General features: G+C 45.3%; 1 protein-coding gene across 1 annotated transcript in view; it reads left to right on the forward strand.

The window, feature by feature from the left end:
* The first annotated feature begins 4,565 nt into the window (after nt 1-4,565).
* The window catches only part of LRP5 (LDL receptor related protein 5), a 412,593-nt gene continuing 396,086 nt past the window's right edge, over nt 4,566-21,072 (forward strand). Inside the window, exon 1 of the mRNA XM_078682857.1 lies at nt 4,566-4,825. Coding sequence (XP_078538983.1) covers nt 4,765-4,825 — 61 coding nt within the window. The 5' untranslated portion in view covers nt 4,566-4,764. The remainder of the gene's footprint in view (nt 4,826-21,072) is intronic.

Below are 21,072 nucleotides of genomic sequence, written 5' to 3' on the forward strand. Positions count from 1 at the left end.
CTTCACTGGTAAACTCTGTAAAGAGACACTAATGTGTTTGGGTGTGAATAAAAGCATTCTGGTCACTTTGCGACCACTCTGCCCTGCTTTATTTAGTTATTTATTTATTTTTCATATTTTGAACCTTTTATTCCCAAAGCTACACTTTGGAATGGAAAAATGTTAGAAAATTACGACATTTCCACCAAAAGTGTTTTTCTTATTTGGATCCATTTCACAGGGGAACAAATTAACGAAAGAATGAAAGAGAGGGTGAGAACCATTTCTTGAAGTCATGATTTTCAGTAAGTGAGGCAGAGCGAGACAGAGAGGGAATGAGGGGAAGAAAGAGAGAGGGGGGGGGGGGGTCAGCTGCCAGCAGCAGAGCAGAAGTGGACACTGTCCTTGTCTTCTCTGAGGAAGAAGGAAAAAAACATAGCCCTTTTACATATCTGCCTGTTCCTGAATGGCCAGGAACGCCAAGCCTTATCTGTGGACTTCAGCTATTTCTGCCGTCCTGGGACACGTTTAATTAAAAAGTTGGGGAACGGAATCTATTGAATAAAAGAAGTAGGGCCATGCCGTGCCCCGCTGATCCCGCCCACTTTGATCAGTGGTTTCATCCTACATTCATGCACCATGGAAACAAGCAGTACTTCAGATTAGACTAGCAGGCAAGCATTTATACGTCAATATATATATCCTTATTAGCTTGATTGCTAAGTATAGCGAGCAATGCCACAGATACTGTTGTTGAAAGCATGCGCATTAACAAAAACAATTGGCATACCCAGGGTACAAGTTCTAAACAAAGAAGTGGTGGGACCACCGGAAGTGACGTCACGACCGGAAGTGACGTCAAGAAAGGTGGCTTGCCCCATCGGGCTCATTGCCGCCCCTCGCTCACCCCTTAGATGCGATTGTATCTGAGATGTCAGCGCGCGAGCAGCATGCTGTCAGCTCCGATCACCTCATCCCAGAGAGGCCAAAGAGTGAAGTCCAGTTGTTTGGCCTCTCTGGGACTCGATTCGGGGTACCACGCGGGTGGACGGTGTCCCCCCACTTATTTTACCGGGTGGACAGCGTCCACCTGGTAAAATAAGTGAGGGGACGCCGTCCACCCACGTGGTACCCCGACTCGAGCCCTGGGCTTAGCGTTAAAGAAGCTTGCCTCTAAAACCTACTGCTTTACATTGTATCAAGGAAAGAACGGCAGATACTTACTATCTAATTCTGACTTGCTCAGCGTGAGAAACAGGTAGGAATTATGGCGATTTAAAGTAATTACTGTTTTTTAAGGATTACCAATTATATTGTAGTATTTTACTTGGGGGAACACTTATGAAAAATGATGTTGTATAATGAATTCTAATTGTTATGGCCAATTCGGTTGAAAACAACAAAACATTGATTGATATTGATGTAAGCCACTGTTCCCCTCATGAGATGTTAACAAAGTTGCTAATTAGTTGATTAATAAGAATTCTGGAATTTGAGAGCTCTTCCAATGTTTTGGAATATTTGTATGTGTAGTTATGCCAACAAAGCCTTGTATTGTAGACATAACTGCCCGAGCTGCTGACTTTGGAGCAAGGGGACCAGGTGGCAGTCGGCGTGGGCTCATCATCCTGTGATTTGGGGCAAATCACATAATCTCCCCGTGCCTACAAGACAATGAATACGTCCTTGTGTAATATAACTGTTACTCACGTAAAGCGCACCAATACCTTCGGGTATAGATTGCGGTATATAAAACTAACCAAAAAAAACACAAAACGAGATGGTGGACACTATTCTAGCAAACGTCACACTTTAGTTAGAGCTACGAAAAACATAAACGCAAAAGACGCACGCCGGAAGTCTTCTTGTCCCGACCTGAAACGCCTTTTCTACTCTCGCGAGATGTCACTTCCATGGGAAGATTTCGCCAGCACAAAAAGTTTTCGGCTTTCAAGGGAGAAAGGCTGGAGTGTTTTAGGCTGAAAGAGGCGTGGTTAAAAAAGGAACAGGGCAGTCTGCCGTGTGCGGGGCGTGGTGCCCCAGCGTGGGGCGGGCACGAGGGTGTGGCAACAACCGGGAGGAGGGGACAGGCCGAGTTAAAAAAGTTACGAATACAACTGCAAAGTTGGAGTAGGCTGCGCTTTGACCCAAAGCGGGGTCTGGGCCGGTATTCAGCAGGTTTAAGAGGCTAAGCCTAGCGCCACAGCTGTCCCTACTTTTTTGTTTACGCACTTTTGCAACCTTTTGTGGGACTTTAGATCACTTTTCAAAGTACGGTGATGCCCATAGACCATGTTCCCGCTCTAGCAAACTGGATAAATAAAGAGAGTTGCGGTCTTTCAGGAAGGTTAGGGTGGGCGGGTTCGAGTTTCAGGGACCTCCGTACCCTACAGGGCGTGGTTAGCACGGATGAGCGCCGAAGGGGCGGAGAAGGCGCTAGCCAAGGGGCCTGTGCTGTGAGGGGCTCTTGCAGCGGGGCGTGTCGTGGTGTCAGGGGCGGGCCGCTCTTGCCACAGCAGCCCGGCCCCGTCCCCCTCTGCCCCGTGTCCCGGGAACTGCGCTAAGAAAGGCCAGGGAGCTTGGCGGAGCCTGATGGAGCCCCCGGCCTGAGGCGGCCATGGAGCCGGGCCTCCCGCTGCTGCTGCTGGGGAGCATTATCTGTGGACTTCAGCTATTTCTGCCGTCCTGGGACACGTTTAATTAAAAAGTTGGGGAACGGAATCTATTGAATAAAAGAAGTAGGGCCATGCCGTGCCCCGCTGATCCCGCCCACTTTGATCAGTGGTTTCATCCTACATTCATGCACCATGGAAACAAGCAGTACTTCAGATTAGACTAGCAGGCAAGCATTTATACGTCAATATATATATCCTTATTAGCTTGATTGCTAAGTATAGCGAGCAATGCCACAGATACTGTTGTTGAAAGCATGCGCATTAACAAAAACAATTGGCATACCCAGGGTACAAGTTCTAAACAAAGAAGTGGTGGGACCACCGGAAGTGACGTCACGACCGGAAGTGACGTCAAGAAAGGTGGCTTGCCCCATCGGGCTCATTGCCGCCCCTCGCTCACCCCTTAGATGCGATTGTATCTGAGATGTCAGCGCGCGAGCAGCATGCTGTCAGCTCCGATCACCTCATCCCAGAGAGGCCAAAGAGTGAAGTCCAGTTGTTTGGCCTCTCTGGGACTCGATTCGGGGTACCACGCGGGTGGACGGTGTCCCCCCACTTATTTTACCGGGTGGACAGCGTCCACCTGGTAAAATAAGTGAGGGGACGCCGTCCACCCACGTGGTACCCCGACTCGAGCCCTGGGCTTAGCGTTAAAGAAGCTTGCCTCTAAAACCTACTGCTTTACATTGTATCAAGGAAAGAACGGCAGATACTTACTATCTAATTCTGACTTGCTCAGCGTGAGAAACAGGTAGGAATTATGGCGATTTAAAGTAATTACTGTTTTTTAAGGATTACCAATTATATTGTAGTATTTTACTTGGGGGAACACTTATGAAAAATGATGTTGTATAATGAATTCTAATTGTTATGGCCAATTCGGTTGAAAACAACAAAACATTGATTGATATTGATGTAAGCCACTGTTCCCCTCATGAGATGTTAACAAAGTTGCTAATTAGTTGATTAATAAGAATTCTGGAATTTGAGAGCTCTTCCAATGTTTTGGAATATTTGTATGTGTAGTTATGCCAACAAAGCCTTGTATTGTAGACATAACTGCCCGAGCTGCTGACTTTGGAGCAAGGGGACCAGGTGGCAGTCGGCGTGGGCTCATCATCCTGTGATTTGGGGCAAATCACATAATCTCCCCGTGCCTACAAGACAATGAATACGTCCTTGTGTAATATAACTGTTACTCACGTAAAGCGCACCAATACCTTCGGGTATAGATTGCGGTATATAAAACTAACCAAAAAAAACACAAAACGAGATGGTGGACACTATTCTAGCAAACGTCACACTTTAGTTAGAGCTACGAAAAACATAAACGCAAAAGACGCACGCCGGAAGTCTTCTTGTCCCGACCTGAAACGCCTTTTCTACTCTCGCGAGATGTCACTTCCATGGGAAGATTTCGCCAGCACAAAAAGTTTTCGGCTTTCAAGGGAGAAAGGCTGGAGTGTTTTAGGCTGAAAGAGGCGTGGTTAAAAAAGGAACAGGGCAGTCTGCCGTGTGCGGGGCGTGGTGCCCCAGCGTGGGGCGGGCACGAGGGTGTGGCAACAACCGGGAGGAGGGGACAGGCCGAGTTAAAAAAGTTACGAATACAACTGCAAAGTTGGAGTAGGCTGCGCTTTGACCCAAAGCGGGGTCTGGGCCGGTATTCAGCAGGTTTAAGAGGCTAAGCCTAGCGCCACAGCTGTCCCTACTTTTTTGTTTACGCACTTTTGCAACCTTTTGTGGGACTTTAGATCACTTTTCAAAGTACGGTGATGCCCATAGACCATGTTCCCGCTCTAGCAAACTGGATAAATAAAGAGAGTTGCGGTCTTTCAGGAAGGTTAGGGTGGGCGGGTTCGAGTTTCAGGGACCTCCGTACCCTACAGGGCGTGGTTAGCACGGATGAGCGCCGAAGGGGCGGAGAAGGCGCTAGCCAAGGGGCCTGTGCTGTGAGGGGCTCTTGCAGCGGGGCGTGTCGTGGTGTCAGGGGCGGGCCGCTCTTGCCACAGCAGCCCGGCCCCGTCCCCCTCTGCCCCGTGTCCCGGGAACTGCGCTAAGAAAGGCCAGGGAGCTTGGCGGAGCCTGATGGAGCCCCCGGCCTGAGGCGGCCATGGAGCCGGGCCTCCCGCTGCTGCTGCTGGGGAGCTGCGGCCTGCTGCTGCTCGCTGCCGGTGAGTCCGGTTTACGGCCCGGGGAGTGGGGTGCTGCTATGTTTAGACGTCTGCGGAAGCCCCTTCCCGCGCCCGTGGTGTCACCTTACAGCACTCGCAGGAACTTTCGGGCGAGTTGAGGGCTGGAGGGAGCCCCTCACTCACTCTTTGTGCTTCGTTCCCGAGGCCACAGCCTTTGTCCCGGAGCTGTGCGGCTCCCTGGCATCTGCCTGGCTGCAGGCGCCGTTCAAAGCGCGGTGTGTCTCGCACTGATTACCAAGGCCAACTGCACGCACACTGAACTCTGTCACAATGAGACCGACCTTTAGGGTCTATTCCAGCACCCTTAGCATGTAAACTTGCCTCGCACCATCTAGGCGTGTAAACAGCGCATGCACAGACTGATCGAAAAGTGAATGTATATAATGCATGTGTACGAACTGCTAATGGGCCATGCATTCAAGTATACAGTACTAGCCACATCCGAGTGCCTTAATTTTACAGTCCATGCATGCGCGTACAGCTACTACAATATGCACATATATAGACATGTTCAAACGGCAAAGCTCCTTATTTACAAGCACAGTGTGTCATTTCTCTATGTGATGCATGGCCTTACTGGGCTATTGTGTCTGCTTGCGGTAGCTCCGTTTCTCCGTACCGATTGCTCATGCTTTGCGTATGTTTGTTACAATGCGCAAGTATCGATTACTGTAACTGTGTGTATATGTACAGCTTGATAACTTTCTCTGTACTCTTACACTCCTTAGACGAAATCTGTACATGTGCTATTTAATACATTGTGCATATGCATAGATTGTGTGGCTGTGCACAAACGTAGATTTCATGAGCAGATCTTTTGGTAAGGCTTCGCCTGTGTCTCGTGTACACAGGTCACTAATCTTAGATTGCGTGCACATGTACCCTGTTGTGCCCACATGCTTCATGGGGTGATTCTGTGCGTCTTAAAAAATACAGGCTGTGCATGTGCGTATCAAGTCTGTGTACACACAGATAATATATAGTGTACAATGCAGACATTTCTTTTGCAGTATACATGTGCCTCAGCACTGCGTGCCTTGATAGACTGTTTCTCCTGTGCTGTCATGTAGAGTGTATGTTTAATCTGATATGGTTACAGACCGCTCATGTTTGTGCTCCTATGCAGATTGTTCTTGCTGTTTGCATTTAACCGGCTCTACATGCAGATCTGTGCCTGCAAGCTGCACTCCTTACACTATCACTGGATTATACGCTGAGGCTGCGCCTTCTCCCAGTGCTTTGTGCAAATGTCTGTAGTGTCCGTGTACACGGTCTGGGCACTCGACGAGGCGCTAGAAATGGCCTGTCAGCGCGTGTAACAGCCATTCATTCACATTATTGTCGGTGTGTGCCTTAGATATCTTCTCCTTTTTTTTTTTTCCTCTTCAATGGACGAACTACTTGTATATCGCGCGGTGTATACCAGAACATTGAGATCCACGGCCTCTAAAAATGCATGCATTTTCTCTGTTTGTTTTTCATTGCGTGTAAAAAGTGCCTAATTGTTGTCATCACTGGTATCTATCTGCTCCTCCTGGTTTTACGAAGGTCTTTTATAAATATATTTGTACACAGACTGTGTCCCAGCTGTTGTACGCTGGCATTCCTTTTCGTCTACCAGCTGTACGTGTGCCGATCTATTTGTAGCCATTGGTATTTTTTCCCCCTGCAAAATCGGGTTGTTGACTAATCCACATTGATAATGCCACCGCATCTCACGTGTTAGTGCTGCAGGTGAAATGTTAAAAACATTCTAAACCAATGACTGATGCCCATAAGAAGCTGATGGAGCGCATTTAGTACATCACAGGCGTTCAATGGGGCTTTATGGAGCGTATGTTTTCTCGCCTCTCAGATCAGGCTCCATGCTTAACTCAGTAACATCAAAGTATCCTCCTTGGCGGCATGAACAGATGAGCCAGCCCCGTTGTATGGCACCCGTCTCTGCCATGGAGGTTGTTTTCCGAGCTCAACAGGCGGCGCTCCCCACGGGCCCATCTCACCAGCCTGAAAGAAAGATAAACCGAGTTTAAAAACAGAACACGCCACAAACTTGCTCAAAATGGTTAATTCAGTCAAATATCTTTATTCGGTTTATGAGCAAACCATAAAAGCAAGAAAAAACAGTATATATGAACAGTTGTTAATTCATAGTTGCGCTCTTACTTGGCGACTACAACTTCCAGGGACTTTGACGAGTCCATATGAATGAGAGTTCGGTTTGAGACTGTTCATATTTCACATTGCACTTAAATTCACGTTTTGTTTACTTCTACAATTCCGTAGTGCTTTGAAAATCATTCATCTTGCACGGTGATACCCAAACCAAATTACTTTTTTTGTTATCTGTGATGTAGAAATGTGATCAAGGCTTCGTGTTTTTTTTTTGTTTGAGCCTCTTTTCACACGTTCGTGTAATTGTTACTGTTACACTTTCAGCTAAATAGTGACCGTTACACTAGGAATAGTCACAAAACATTACTGAGATAACATTTAAAGTTGGCATTGTGGCTTGAATTTTGCTGCATTGTGTTTACCGTTGACGTGCTGTATTGTTGGTTTGATTAGAGTAGGTGCTCGGAGGGCACACAGACACAAACGTCATTTCTCTTCTGATCGGCAGATTTTTCTATATCCTTAAAAGTAAAATTCAGACTACTTTTCACAACTCGGCTCCAGGGTCTGCTTGTCTTGGTTTTGTTTTTTTATCGGCCACCCACCATTTCAAAAGATCTGTAATTACCCAAACTGTCGCTCTGTCTGGAGTAGGAGATTTGACCAATTTTCCACCACGCAAGCTTAACCACTGTGGGAAGAAGTGAAATGCAGTGTTAGCTTTCAGCAACTTGGGGCCACACGTACTAACATTAGGAATACTGATTTCCTAATTGCGATCAACTCCGAATTGCAATTAGGAAATCAGTATTTCTAATGTGTGAAACTGTTTTGCGTTTCATTAAATCCTAGTGGGTTGCAAATAGATTTATCTCATCCATATTAATGAGGTACGTTGCAATTTGTGACCTATTGGGAATCGCAGCCATCACAAGAATGGTGGCCTGCTGGGGTCAGCAGATCACTATGGCTTTTAAATATATATTTAAATGTCAAAAAGAGCTTTATTTCGGCTAAACAAGCCATAAAAGCACAATACAAATACAATTCATAAGATCAATTTATTTGTTAAAACTCAGAAACTAGTCAATATTCGTACACTATAATCAAAAAATACATCCAATCATCTCAAGTTGATAGATTTGAGGAAGAGTGAGTTCATATTATAATACTGCCTGTCAATACAGATCATTCTGACCCCTAAAGGTTTAACATACAGAGTTACAATTTGATCAAGTTAAAAAACTATTAGAATCAACCAGTATGTATATATATGTGTGTGTGTGTGTATATATCTCCCTTTTTCCTTAACCCCTTCAGTGCTGATGACAAAGCCAGCTCGTCATGGGCGTTACCTGCGCTACGCGGATGACGAGCTGGCTTTGTCATAAACAAGCCATTTTTTATTTTCAGCGCACAGCGGGAAAACGCGGTAGCGCGATAGGGGTTAAAGGAAACCGGATTTGAAAAAAAATGAAACGTTAAAGTTTTCTTTTTCATAACAGCAGGCAGTGGTCCATCGGACCACACTGCCTGCTCTTATAAAAAATATTTTTTTCAACATTCTCCACTGGGAAGTGATCCCTTTGGATCTCTTCCCATTTGTGAATAGGTTACCATGGTGGTAAAGTATTACTGTTTGGGACTGGAAGTTGGTTGCAAAATAGTAATACATACAAAACCTAGTCGGTATTTGGAAGAGGCACCCAAAACGCACACCTCTTCCAAATAAAGAATCACAAATGCAAATTGCGATTCCAATTTAGCATTTTGTACATCTTAAAAGGCATTTTTCCAGTCAGTCAGGCCATTTGCGACCAGAAAAATGCTTTGTACATCTGACCTGTGGCTTTTTTAGGACTATAGAACGTGGCTTTTTTAGGACTATAGAACGTGGCTTTCTTGGTCCACACAATATTCTGAATCCCTTGGTGCTACTGGGGGTTCTTTCCTGCTGTAGTAAATAAGTCTGCAGCTGCAAGTAGCACCACTGGTTTATATTTCTTTGCTTAAATCGGAGTTAAGATATATTTAATATAAAATTCACTTTCCAATTTATTTATTTAACATGCATAGTTAATTAAAGCCATACATGACTAAAAACATCAACAATCGTAACACTCAATTATCTCCTTAAAACAAGTGAGGTCATGAGCTTAATGTGCTACACATCCTAAGTGTTATCTGTCACCCTAAGAGTAATAATTTAAAGTTGGGTGCGAAGGTGTTAACACATTGGACCCCCAAACGCTTACTTAAAAGATTTAGTGTTTTTATAATCATGAAGACAAATAAGAGGGTGGCTACCTGACTCCTAACAGAATGTCAAATATTCAGTATTAATTGGAGCGGCCCCATGCTGCAAAGCTCGGCACAAAAATAGAACACTGTTATAATGAAGATGTGTTTGACTGTCCGAAATGTAAGGATTGCAGGGAGTCCACAGTGGGAGCGAACACTTACTCATTTCTCCTCCGAGGATAATACATTATATGGATTGGTGTTTCTTCTGTTTTTATTAAAAAACAATCTCTATTACACAGTATGCATGTTTTTTCTTTCTAGTTGCCTGTTCTTTATGTGGTGAACGTGTTTACTGCCAGGCTAAACCCAGATTTGACGGGCAGCTACTGTCAGTTGTTTGTCCTGAAATTGTTTGCTGTCGACCTATTTGCATTTTTTACAATTTTGTTTACCTTGGTTTTCACTTGAAATTAGAATTAAGAGCCAGGCGCTGTGATTTTTTGATTTCTCTGGGCACCTGCGTCAAATAAAAACCTGTTGTACGTTGTTTGAAAGTTGGGCAAGGCAAGCCTGCTAAGTGATGTGAATGAAAATTAATAGACAGTCATTATTAAAAGTACTATTCATGTATCATACTCCACCGCAAACCCTTGCTATTGAAATTGATTCCACAGTGAAAAATGAAATGTATTTCGTTAGTAACTCTGCAAAACAGGACTTTGATACCAGTGCATTACACCCATAGCAGAGATTTGACATTGTGTTTTGAACCTTTCTTGTGGTCTCGCGGCCTTGGTTTGCAGTACTGTGGCTTTAGTCTTGGTGGTGGGGCTGTGGTGACTGGAGCTGCTGGTGAGGTATTTCAAGAATAGAGCATCTTGTTTTCTGTGTCTTCGTGCGTGATATAACCAAGGGACTTGCCAGTAACAGGCCTGCCCTGTGGATAGTGTGCCTTCTGCTTCCTTTATTGCATTGCACTTCCATGGGAGCCAGGTTCACGATTGTTGGTGGAGCCAATGTTATAGGAACAGCTCCATCAATGCACAAATGTCCCCTGACTAAGGCACAACGGGGGGGGGGAGTTATATCTCACAGTTTAGTTGTTTGTGTGTTTTATAGTTACTTGTTGATGACCCCCCGCCCCCAATGAGATTTCAGTGGCACTGAGGTGCGGGAAATTATCATGCTCTTTATAGGCTTGCCTGCCTAAGTCACCTTTTAATAATAAGAATGCAAACTTTACGTATACTTGTTAGTTTTGTTCCGAAGTGTTTTTATTCGCAAAGGTGCTTCGTTGAAAGAGGTACAATGGGGTTGTGTGACCAGAGGCAGCATACGCTGTATAGTGTCCTAATTAGAGGAGATTGCCTCGTTGTTATTTCCATTTCCTCACCGTCAACTAGGTGACCATAGTGGCCCTGGCGCATCCTTCATTCACTGTCAACAATTCCGTTTTTTTCCAGATGGCTCTCTCCCCTTAAAGTGGTGCTGCACATTACATCTTTTACATATTTCTGATTACTGCCTGAGCATCTTCTTGGCTAGTCCGCATGTCTGGAACTCCTGTCATTGAAAATCTGGGCTCCAACAAGAGTACTAATCAGAGCTATTTTAGTGCACACCCTTGGAAGTCTGAAGTGTAAGCATTTGAGTAAAAAAGGAATTCCTGTTCCTGCTGAGAATATTTCTAAACTTGTTGGAAGCAGAGAAAGATTCCTTGTGTATCTGTTGGTGGCTATTTTTTTCTCCAAATGATAATATTTGATTATATTCAGCAAAAGAAGCTAGTAGGCTGCTTACCTCTGTGGCTTGGAGGAACACTTCAGACATACTCTTACAAGTGGGTGCATATTTATTCCTTTTTTTTAGAATTCACAGACGTTCAGTAGCACATCTGGAAAGTTACTAGGCATACTGTTGGAAATGTCATGTGACATTCACAGCACTCTAGTTCACCCAATGCATAATTCTGCATAGCATAGACTCGAGCAGTGGAGAAACGGGGCCTGGTGTCCAACGGTACACACTTTTTTTTCCTTTCTTTTTCCCACGGGAAAGTATTTTTTTCCCTTTGGAGAACCAGTTTCCCCACACCTCCTACAAGATTGAGGTGACGCATTCCCTTCTCTAACCTGGAAAGGAAGTTACTTCAGCTTTTTAAGGTTGCTAATCTCTGATCATTTTTAGGGAGGGAAAGGGTTGGATCGGAGTTTGTAAATGCAAACTTGGAAGACTAACTGTGCTTTCTTTGACCCAATTCTTATCACTTGAGTGAGAGTTACTACTGAGCATTTCTCTGCTCGTGGGCGAGAAATCGTTAGTAGGTAGCCCATTTGATTCTGCCTGGATTCCTTGTGCACATTGCTGTACGGTGCAAATGGAGGCATTTTCGGCTGTATATGTAGATTTGTGGATTAAAACGCCTTTGTAAACTGACCCCCTGCTTTTACGCAGAGGGCAAAGTGTTCAAAAACAATGTGTCACCCACCCATACCATGGAACCTCTAGGCTTTCTTATTAGAGAAGCACCTTGGATCCCCCCCCTGCTTCAGCCCCTTTCTGTGGCAGATGGTGGTCGTGGTCCAGGTCCATACACAGCAGTTTAATTTTGTGTACAGATGCACAGGGACCTTTTCTACATCGCTGCATAGGCCTCACTTTTATATATGTGAATAGCCCCAAAATAATGTGCATTTGTCAAAATAGAAAAAAGGCAGCGCATTCCTTCCTTTTAGATTACGTCTTTTAATATGAATATTAAATATTTGTTTTTAAGTAGTTATATTCCTAAATAAAGGAATGTATATAATTCATGGGGGTGCAAAATAGTAGTAGCAATATTTTTAGGGTTGTTTTGCTGCTGGCTCTCACCATGGTTGTGTATGTATTATAGGCAACTGTATTCATGCTCGAAAATAAGTACTAATTCTAAGACGAAAGGGAGAACTGCTAGAAAACTTCTCTAGCTGTTCTAGGTACTAGCACAATCTTCGATGCTTAATTTGTTTTTTGTTTTTTAAATACAGGGATCCAAATGTTTTCTCAGTAGCCTGTTGCACACACATTTGAATGCATGACTACACTTAATTCCTTTTCCTTCCACTAACCTACACTTAATGTCTCTTTATTTCTTGCAGACTCCTTTTCATCCCTGCTTTCACCTTTTTTTTCCTGCCTGTTTTCCTATATTGATCTTAGTTTTTTCCCTTTTCTGCATTTTTCTGTTCTGTTCCAATTCTATAGGTTCCAAAATGGGGGAGGGAGGATTTTCTCTCAATCCTTATGTAAAACTTAGTTTCATTTGAAATAACACCTTTCTATTCTGAGTCTATTTACTCCCTTCATTGCAAAACACGGTCTTGTAGATCTAAACTTACTTTCCAGGAGAGACACTTTTCGCTAAGCCAGTAGCTGAAGTCCAGCCTTGAAAGTGTTCTGCACCCTACTGGAATAGTGGGTGAGAATCCGCTGTGTGACTTATTTCTGTCCCAGCCCTGTCTGGCTACTGAGGCCCCACCAGGCCATACCCATGACTGAATCAGCCCAAGCCTCACTGGCATTAATGGCCTTTTCGGTAAATCACCCAGTCCTGCTTGCCTTATTCAGAGTGCCTCGCATGTTTTGTTAATCTTCAGGGCGCATTTATCGTGAACGTGCTTCCTTGCACCACACACGGTTCCCTGGATGCCTTTTAGGTGTTGAGCACGGTGCACGTGGGAGGGCCTGCATTTAGTGAGCATTGGCATCGCGCCCATCTCCCTCTCTCTGGGGACCCAGGAGGTTCCCACAATCTCGAGAACGGGACAAACACCTGTTGGACCCGGGACTGACATCGCCACGCTGGCTGCGAGGCCGGGGCTGGGAATAGTATCGCTGTGAGGTATGAGGGGCGCCAGCCAGAGGGTTGCGTTGGGCCCGTGCCAGGGACATTGTGCGCCACATGCGGCCTGGCTGGAACCTCTTTCTTTCGTCCCATCTCCCTCCCCCACTCGCTCAGAACTCGCCTGTGCGCCTTGCCCCTTGTGCCCCTTTATCCAGTGCCTGCGCAGGTCGGAATTTGCTGCACTCCGAGTTCTAGACACTAGCCTCCCTTGAGATCTTAAACTTGCACCCCTTGTTCTGCCCTCTATCTCGAATGACAATAACTCTTACCTCTCCTGCAAGCCCCAACCCGTTCTGTCCATCACACTGCGTGTGGCTCGGTCTTCGCTGGTCCTTGGCGCTCTGCTGTGGCGCTCATGGGGCCTCGGGTTTATCCAAAGCTTCCAACAGGCCACTCGCACCCTTACACTCGATATGCCTCTCAGTCCGCTGTCATGTGGACCTCCAGTTTGTCCTCTCTCCGGTCCTCTTTGGCACTCCAATCTGATCTCATCCAACACATTTCTCTCGCTCTCTTCCCTTCTCTCTCTTCCCTTCTCTCTCTTCCCTTCTCTCTCTTCCCTTCTCTCTCTCTCTCTCTTCCCCCTTCTCTCTCTTCCCCCTTCTCTCTCGTCCCCCTTCTCTCTCGTCCCCCTTCTCTCTCTCACTTACCCTCTCACTCGCTCTCTTTCTCCTTCTCTCTTCCCCCTTCTCTCTCTCTCTCTCACTCGCTCTCTTCCCTTCTCTTACTTTCTTCTTGCTCTATCCCTCCCGCCGCCACTCCCAAATCTGATGATCTTCAGCTGTTATGGGGTCTTACGTTATGGTTGTTTGTCCCGTATGACCGACAGGGAGTCACACCTGAGATCAAGTCCTTTTGTTGGGTTGCTCGCAGGACCTGCTGGAGACATCTGCATCACCATATGACTCCGAAGCCCCCTCCACCCCACCCTCATTACATTCTTGCAGAGAGACCACAGTGTAACAATTGCATTTAGCAAATCCCCCTCTGCTGGGGTCTGCTGAGGAAGACCTTACAGCCAACTACTGAAGACATACAATTTTCCGCTACTCATTTGCACCCACCCACACACTGTATCCAATTTCCCTATTGCGAATACTGAATTGAATCGGGTTGAGCATCGTTGCTCAAAAGAATGTAAGATTTTTTTTTTTTAACCATAATTTGGCATAAAAGAAACAGACCGCATATGAAGAAAGTAAGGAGCTTGTCTATATTGCCAAAACCCACCAGCTTTAAGAATAGGTAATAAATAAGTGCGCCTAAAAGGCTCGTAGTAGCAGCAAAAAAAGGTAAGGTGCTTCAGAGTCTGCAGTCAGAGTTGTTGTCAAAGAAGCTATCTAATTTGCTTTTTGGATCGTACTGGTAAGTTGTCAGCCAGTCAATAAGATGTTTATTTAGACCATTGGTCCTCAAACACATATCATATACAACCATATCAACTTTGTATACTTGCATACTTGCAAGTTGGGAAGCATAGATGGCTTCGAATTGAGCCAACCTGAATCTTGGTTAGCAATGAGTGCTTCCAGACATTTCTCACCAAAGAAAAGTTTGGCTCTGGACCATCACCGACTAAATGTTCTCCTATCGTCTGTCTGGCCAAAGCACTTAGCTCCCTTGTATCAGAGGCAGATCCCATAATTTGCCCCTTTCATCCTGGCCTGATCTGTGAGGAGAAGAGAACAGATCAGGCTGCCCAAAGTCTGGGTGGTTCTCTTTATATAACCCAGCCATGGGCTCTTCAGCCCATTATCACAGTTTAAACAATCTAAGGGACGTGTGTGGATTGCTCCAGATCGCCAACCGCAAGAGGTGTGGAGAAACTTTGATGTGATCTTCTACAAATGATAAACCAAATTCTTAATGAAGAAAGAATTGTAAGCTATTTGGGCTAAGACCCAACAGTCTTATACAGAAACGATTTTCCTCCTGTTGAAGCTTTGAGCAGTTCCGGTGTCCCAATATGGTGGCACCATAGGTTAATACTAGAAAATACTTAAGTCTGTAAACCTCCAACACGGGCAGGATAGGCTTGCTCCTCACCATTGCTGCCAGCCCAAGTAGGACCCCGACTGATTGATTAAAACGCAAATAGCAATTCTTTTTTTATTTTTTTTGCGAGGCATGGCAGCCAACAATTCCTAGCATAGAAGGTTTAACCTAGGTAGGGAAATTCCTGAACCCATGTGACTAATTTTGCCCTCTATAGAAAGTGCCTCATTTTGTTGTTTAACTTCCCTAGGATCATATAGAAGGTCTTAGTGATATTGGCTTGTAGCTCGAGATTGTCCATAAAAAGGACAAATGCATCAATAAGAACCCACTAAAACCATTTGGTGTGCAGGATAGCAAGACCCCGCCATTGGTGTAAAGCAATGCTGGATTAATGGTCGTGCTTACCGTGAGCATGTCTGCTCCCCATGATACTAAGAACAAGCTTAATCCATTAATGTATAAAAGAAATAAGATGGGGGGGGGAGGGGCATACACAAACCTGACATACTTCCACAGACAAGCCAAAGGAATCTGTGCATTCCCCTTCAGGTCATATCATACAGAGGAACTGACCCCATTATGTGAGGCACGAAGAAAGTTCATCCAATGTGTGACGAGAAAATCCTCTCACGGAGGCGTGCGCTCGTTTATGAATTCATTGTTCTTTTATTTCAGAACGATCTGTCAATTATTTAATCCTTTTTCATTCTCAATCTCCTTGATGCTACTTCATTTTCACTACAATACCCAATGCATTTCGGGTCCATAAAAAAAGTCACCATGGGTAAAGACAAACCAATACTCACTAAGTTCCATGGCTTGGACCAAAGGGTCCTGGAGGGCCGGATCTATGCCATATTGTTAAGATAACTACATTTATCTAAATGAGGATATCCTAAAAATCTGGCATCGATCTGGCCTGCCAGGACCAACTTTAGAGAACCCTGGCTTAGACCGACCGAGATGCTACTTAGGTCCATAAAAGCCAAGTAAAACAACCCTTTTTAGTAATCCCAATTTCCCAATGATAAGATGCGGATTTAAATCTGTTCGACCCCCAAACCTTACTTAAACCCATATTTGCTGGTGCATAGGGAACCATTTTGCTCCACCCAGTGGAAAAGGTACGTAACAGCGGGGGTCCTGCCTGTTGCCTTTCTTAAAAACCGGCACAACAGTAGCAGATTGCCAAGAAGAGGGACTACTAGAAGAAGCAGCAGCATTTAAGAGATTGGTAATTATGGGTCCCGCAGCGGTATGTTATCCATATAAAGATCCATTGGCACCCCATCTGGACCTGGGGCCCTGTTTGTTGGACTGGCCGATATAGCAGCAGAGACCTCATCCAATCTGAAACTAATTGCCAGTGGGAACTGTGGAACGCTAACTACGTCCTCTGCCATGGGTCATTCCCCCACCCCCCTATGAAAATATCAATTTGAAATGCTCTAATCATTTATCAGGATTTATATTATATTCTAATCCTTCTGACAAGGTGGATGATTTTGAACCATTAAAAATTATACAGAATACCTTCGAGTCCCAGGCTTTGCACAGTTGTACTAAACGTTCCCAAGTTGCCTCTTTAAGTAGGATGTCCTTTTATTAATTGCATGTTTGTAGCTTGCCTTAGCCCCTACAATACACTGTTGATTCCGTGACTTGGCAGTAAGGACTTTATGCAAGCTATAGTCTGCCTTTCTGCAATCCTTATTAAACCATTATTGTTAGGGGCCCCTTTGCACCTTGAGTTGACCTGGATAATATTTCTTATAGCCTGGTTCAGGGAGCTAAATGCGTTTAAATGGCTAACTGGTGAAGGGTTAAAAGTTAGCAAACAATCTAATAAAGCAAGATTGGACCCAGTAAGAGAACTCAGCAAAGCGGAAATGGGGATACCCCTCCTGCTTAACCATAGACCACTATTTTTCTGGGACAGACTAACTGCAACCAAAGGAAATGATGGTTGGATGCAATCGGGTGGGTTAAGAATATACACAAATAGATTGTGATCACTGAAGGTAGTTTCAGTCACCCTTCCTGAGATGACAAAATGATCCTTCTTCTTGGAAATGAACATCTAATCCACGACTGAACCTTTGCCCCATTTAATGAACGTAGGGGGCTGTTCATGAAGATCTCCCAGGATTTCCACTATGTTTATTAACCCATTATTACGTAAACTATTTAGCAGCTCCAAACCCTTACGATCAGCCTGAGTACATAGTAAATTATCGGCTGTCACAAAAGGATAATAGAATTTAGTTGGTTTTAAAATCTTCTCCCATAATCACATAAAAATAGTTTAAAAATCTTGAAGAACTTGATTTTAAAACTGAGTACCTTAAACAAAACCTCAATCTGACATCCCACATCAAAGACTGCATTTAACAAGGGAAACCATTAAATATGTTAATCAAGACAATTGCGCCCCACCCCCATGCTTGCATACAATTGGGACGACTCTGTAGAGCAGGAGATTCTAATCAGAGTGGTTAGACGACCCAGTGCTCTCTAACCTAAAGAAGCAAAGGCAGGGACTAAAAAACTTTCAAACCCATCCCACGCAGTGTTATCTATGGACGAAGTCTCTTGTAGCATTATGATGTCAAATTTGGTAACCAAGTACAATCAAGACAAGTACTGTTATTTGGCCCAACACCAGTGATATTCCAAGTGACCAGCTTTGTAGCAGGCCCTTTAATCAAGACCAAATCTTCAGAGGAAGGGTCACTGAGGATAGAACACACCATTGATCGCTTAGTTGGCTTCTTGGGAGGAAGAAGACCTAAATCAAGTCAGTCGGCTTCCAAATCCATCAAAGGAAAGAATTGATTGAATGTAATATTTGGAGATCTTGCAAACCCACCAGCCACCTGAGGGGGACACCAAATACCAGACTGTAATGTAGGCTGCAAGAAGCTAAGAAAGGACCTAAAGTGAGAACATTAATGTAACCAGCTCACTCTTTATTGCTTCTGTTACTTGAGATTAAACTGTGAGCTAGATCCGGATGCTTCCAGGTAGTAACTATACAGTATCCTTGCAGGTTCTTGATGTAGGGCCGATCCACCCTGCCCTCCTTAGAAAGATAATGTTGTTGTGCACTTTAATATTGTCTGTCTGCTTGAACTTTATGATTGATTCGTGTGCCCTTTTTAAGATGAAGTTTGCTGACCTACATGCTTTAATAGAACAGGTGTTCTGGGGATGTAGCAGGTTGCTTTGGAATTCTGCCTCCATGATCTATGTTTACACTAAATTCATTTTTTTCATAACTAAACAAAATGGATGGAGGGCAGTTTTATGTGTTGCATTCCACAAATTCGGTCACTTGAGGTTTTAAGCAATTCATTTTGTTTCCTCACTACAATGGCTATGACCATTCTTGGATCTCGTTTTCTAATTAATGATTAAACATCTCTATTTTAGTTTTTTTCTGCTTTCATTTTTGTTGCTGTCAGAATTTGTTAATACTAGTATCTGTGTGGCATAAATCTACCAAAAAGCGGGTGCCTGCAACCTATTTCCTGTTTAAATCTGTAATTATTAATTCGTTATTTTGTGACTGTATTCACATCCCTTTAGACAAGCATTGTGCCATTTAAGCATGTTTCAAGCCTCATCCGTGATTACCAGCGAGCATGCTGCTATGAGGTATTTTGCTAGCAATGACGTCAGCATGGGTATTGTGACCATTAGTTACTGTGCCTGTAATCAAGTACCCTGAGTTATAGTCTCAGTAACTCCACCAGTCATTCCTGCACTAACCCTTCACCTCGGATTTTGTACCTTTTCACCCGCCTGGCAGTGTAGACACCCGTCTCCAGTAGTGTGTGAGAACACCAGCCCGGCAGAGCGCCCATGACTGCACACCTCTGGGGTCTGAGGTCACGCTAACAATGGGTAGGAATTTGAAAGTAGGGCTTCTCCTACGCACATTAGAGTACATATACCCACGTTAGATTGTGTTTTCTGTTATTCCACTAGTGTCCCCTCAAGTGAGATCAGATCACATACTGGTGATATAGAAAGTCATGTCACACCTGCGATGGCACACTGCTGATAGGACAGGAATGATTACCTATATTGTGCCTCGATCATATCTCATTAGTGTTTCGCGCTGAGTCTTACACCTTTGAAATACAACGAAAAGATCCTCCTTATCAATGTATACATTCCGAAGGTATTGCATAGCCTTATAGCTGGGGGTTCGGCTTTGAGCAGGCCCCTCAGATTTCTCTAAGGGAGTTTAACAGTTCGTTTACTGGTCTGGTGGCTCAGTGGATTAATGCATCCACTCCAGGAATCTGTTTGACTTGAATCCTAGTAGGTTCACGTAGCTTTTCATTCTTCCGCGGTTGATGAAATGAGTACCATTGTGTTGGGTAGCAATAAACATCTGTTACTTCAGTGCCAAAAGACACAAGGGTAGATGTGCGTTTTAGTACACCTGAAGGTGTCTGTAAGCTACATTTGAGAAAAGGACACAACGATGTGTTATTTTTTTCTTTTTAGGTTTTGCCTGGCGAAAAGATGCGCTCTGCGCATCTTTTTCACGCAGGTGAAAACCTAATGAGAACTGTAGTGTGGTTTGGAACGGCCTCCGTCATTTATTGGCTAGCTCCATAAATGGAGCATAGCCATTGGACGAGGGGCCTGTCCGTCAATGCCGGACCAGATTCGGGGGCGTTCCCGAGATTCTTTGGCTTTTGCCGACGTCACGCGACGTCAGCCAAAAGCCGGGAACGCCCCCGAATCTGGTCCGGCATTGCCGGCACCTGCCTCCGCCTTCCTGCTCGGGACATTGCACAAAAGTCGCTCGATAGCCCCTCCCTCCCGCTCCGTGGCAGCCCGTCTCCCTCCCTCTCCTCAGGCCGGCCAGCCGAAGGAAGCAGCCGTCCGCCTCCAGCCAGGGCCGCGCTGGGATTGGCCCAGCCGGCCGAGCCTCCACCACGTCATCGGGAGGAGGAGTGGAGAGCAGGAAGCAAGAGATCTGCCGGAAGATGTCCAGGTGAGTGCTTTGTTTTTTAGTTTGTTGCTTTGTCCGTGTGTGTGTGTCTGTTCCCGCCCCTCACCCTCCCGCTGTCAGTGTGTGGCCGTTCCCGACCCCCCTCCCGCTCTTCGTGCCTTTCCGCCCCCCCCTCCTCCGTTTACCTCGTGTGTGGCCGTTCCCGACCCCCCTCCCGCTCTTCGTGCCTTTCCGCCCCCCCTCCTCCGTTTACCTCGTGTGTGGCCGTTCCCGACCCCCTCCCGCTCTTCGTGCCTTTCCGCCCCCCCCCCTCCTCCGTTTACCTCGTGTGTGGCCGTTCCCGACCCCCTCCCGCTCTCCGTGCCTTTCCGCCCCCCCCTCCCCCTCCCTCCGTTTACCTCGTGTCATATTCACAGAATACTCCGACATCACAGTCGACCCTAGAAGACTGATTTTGAAGCGGAGGGGGGGACGGACCCAAATTCTCATCCCGACTTCCCAGTGAGGTCTCACCTGTGATTCCAAGTAAATCATTTTGATCTCATCGAATTTAAGCAGCATTAAAAACAGTCCGACCTTAAATATTTACTAAAACGTAAAAAGAACCTGACATTTACAAATGCACTGATGAACTGGAGCCCCCGCTGCCCCGGGGAGCCATGGTACTCCCGGGGTGACGGCAGAGCCTCACACAGATTACACGTCCACCGTGCACCCTTCACTGGGCTGGCCTGGCCTGGCCTTCAGCAGGGAGGCCACAGTAAGGAAGGTAAGGGCTTCAGCTTCTGCTGCCCTGGCATTACCAGGCAATTAGCAGCGAAGGTACGTCAAGAACGGAGGCGCCTCCCTCACCTGCTTCCCTTCCAGGCCGGAGTCACTGGGAGTAAAATAAATAGTGATGTTTTAAAGTACTAAGCTGAGCAGATACGACCCTGAAGTAATGGAGCGGACCAGCCGGTATAACCCGCAGGTCTCATATCTAATCACCCGAGGAACATTTCAAGAGCCGTTTGC

This window comes from Lissotriton helveticus, chromosome 3_1 (assembly GCF_964261635.1).
Source record: "Lissotriton helveticus chromosome 3_1, aLisHel1.1, whole genome shotgun sequence".
Lineage (NCBI taxonomy): Eukaryota > Metazoa > Chordata > Amphibia > Caudata > Salamandridae > Lissotriton > Lissotriton helveticus.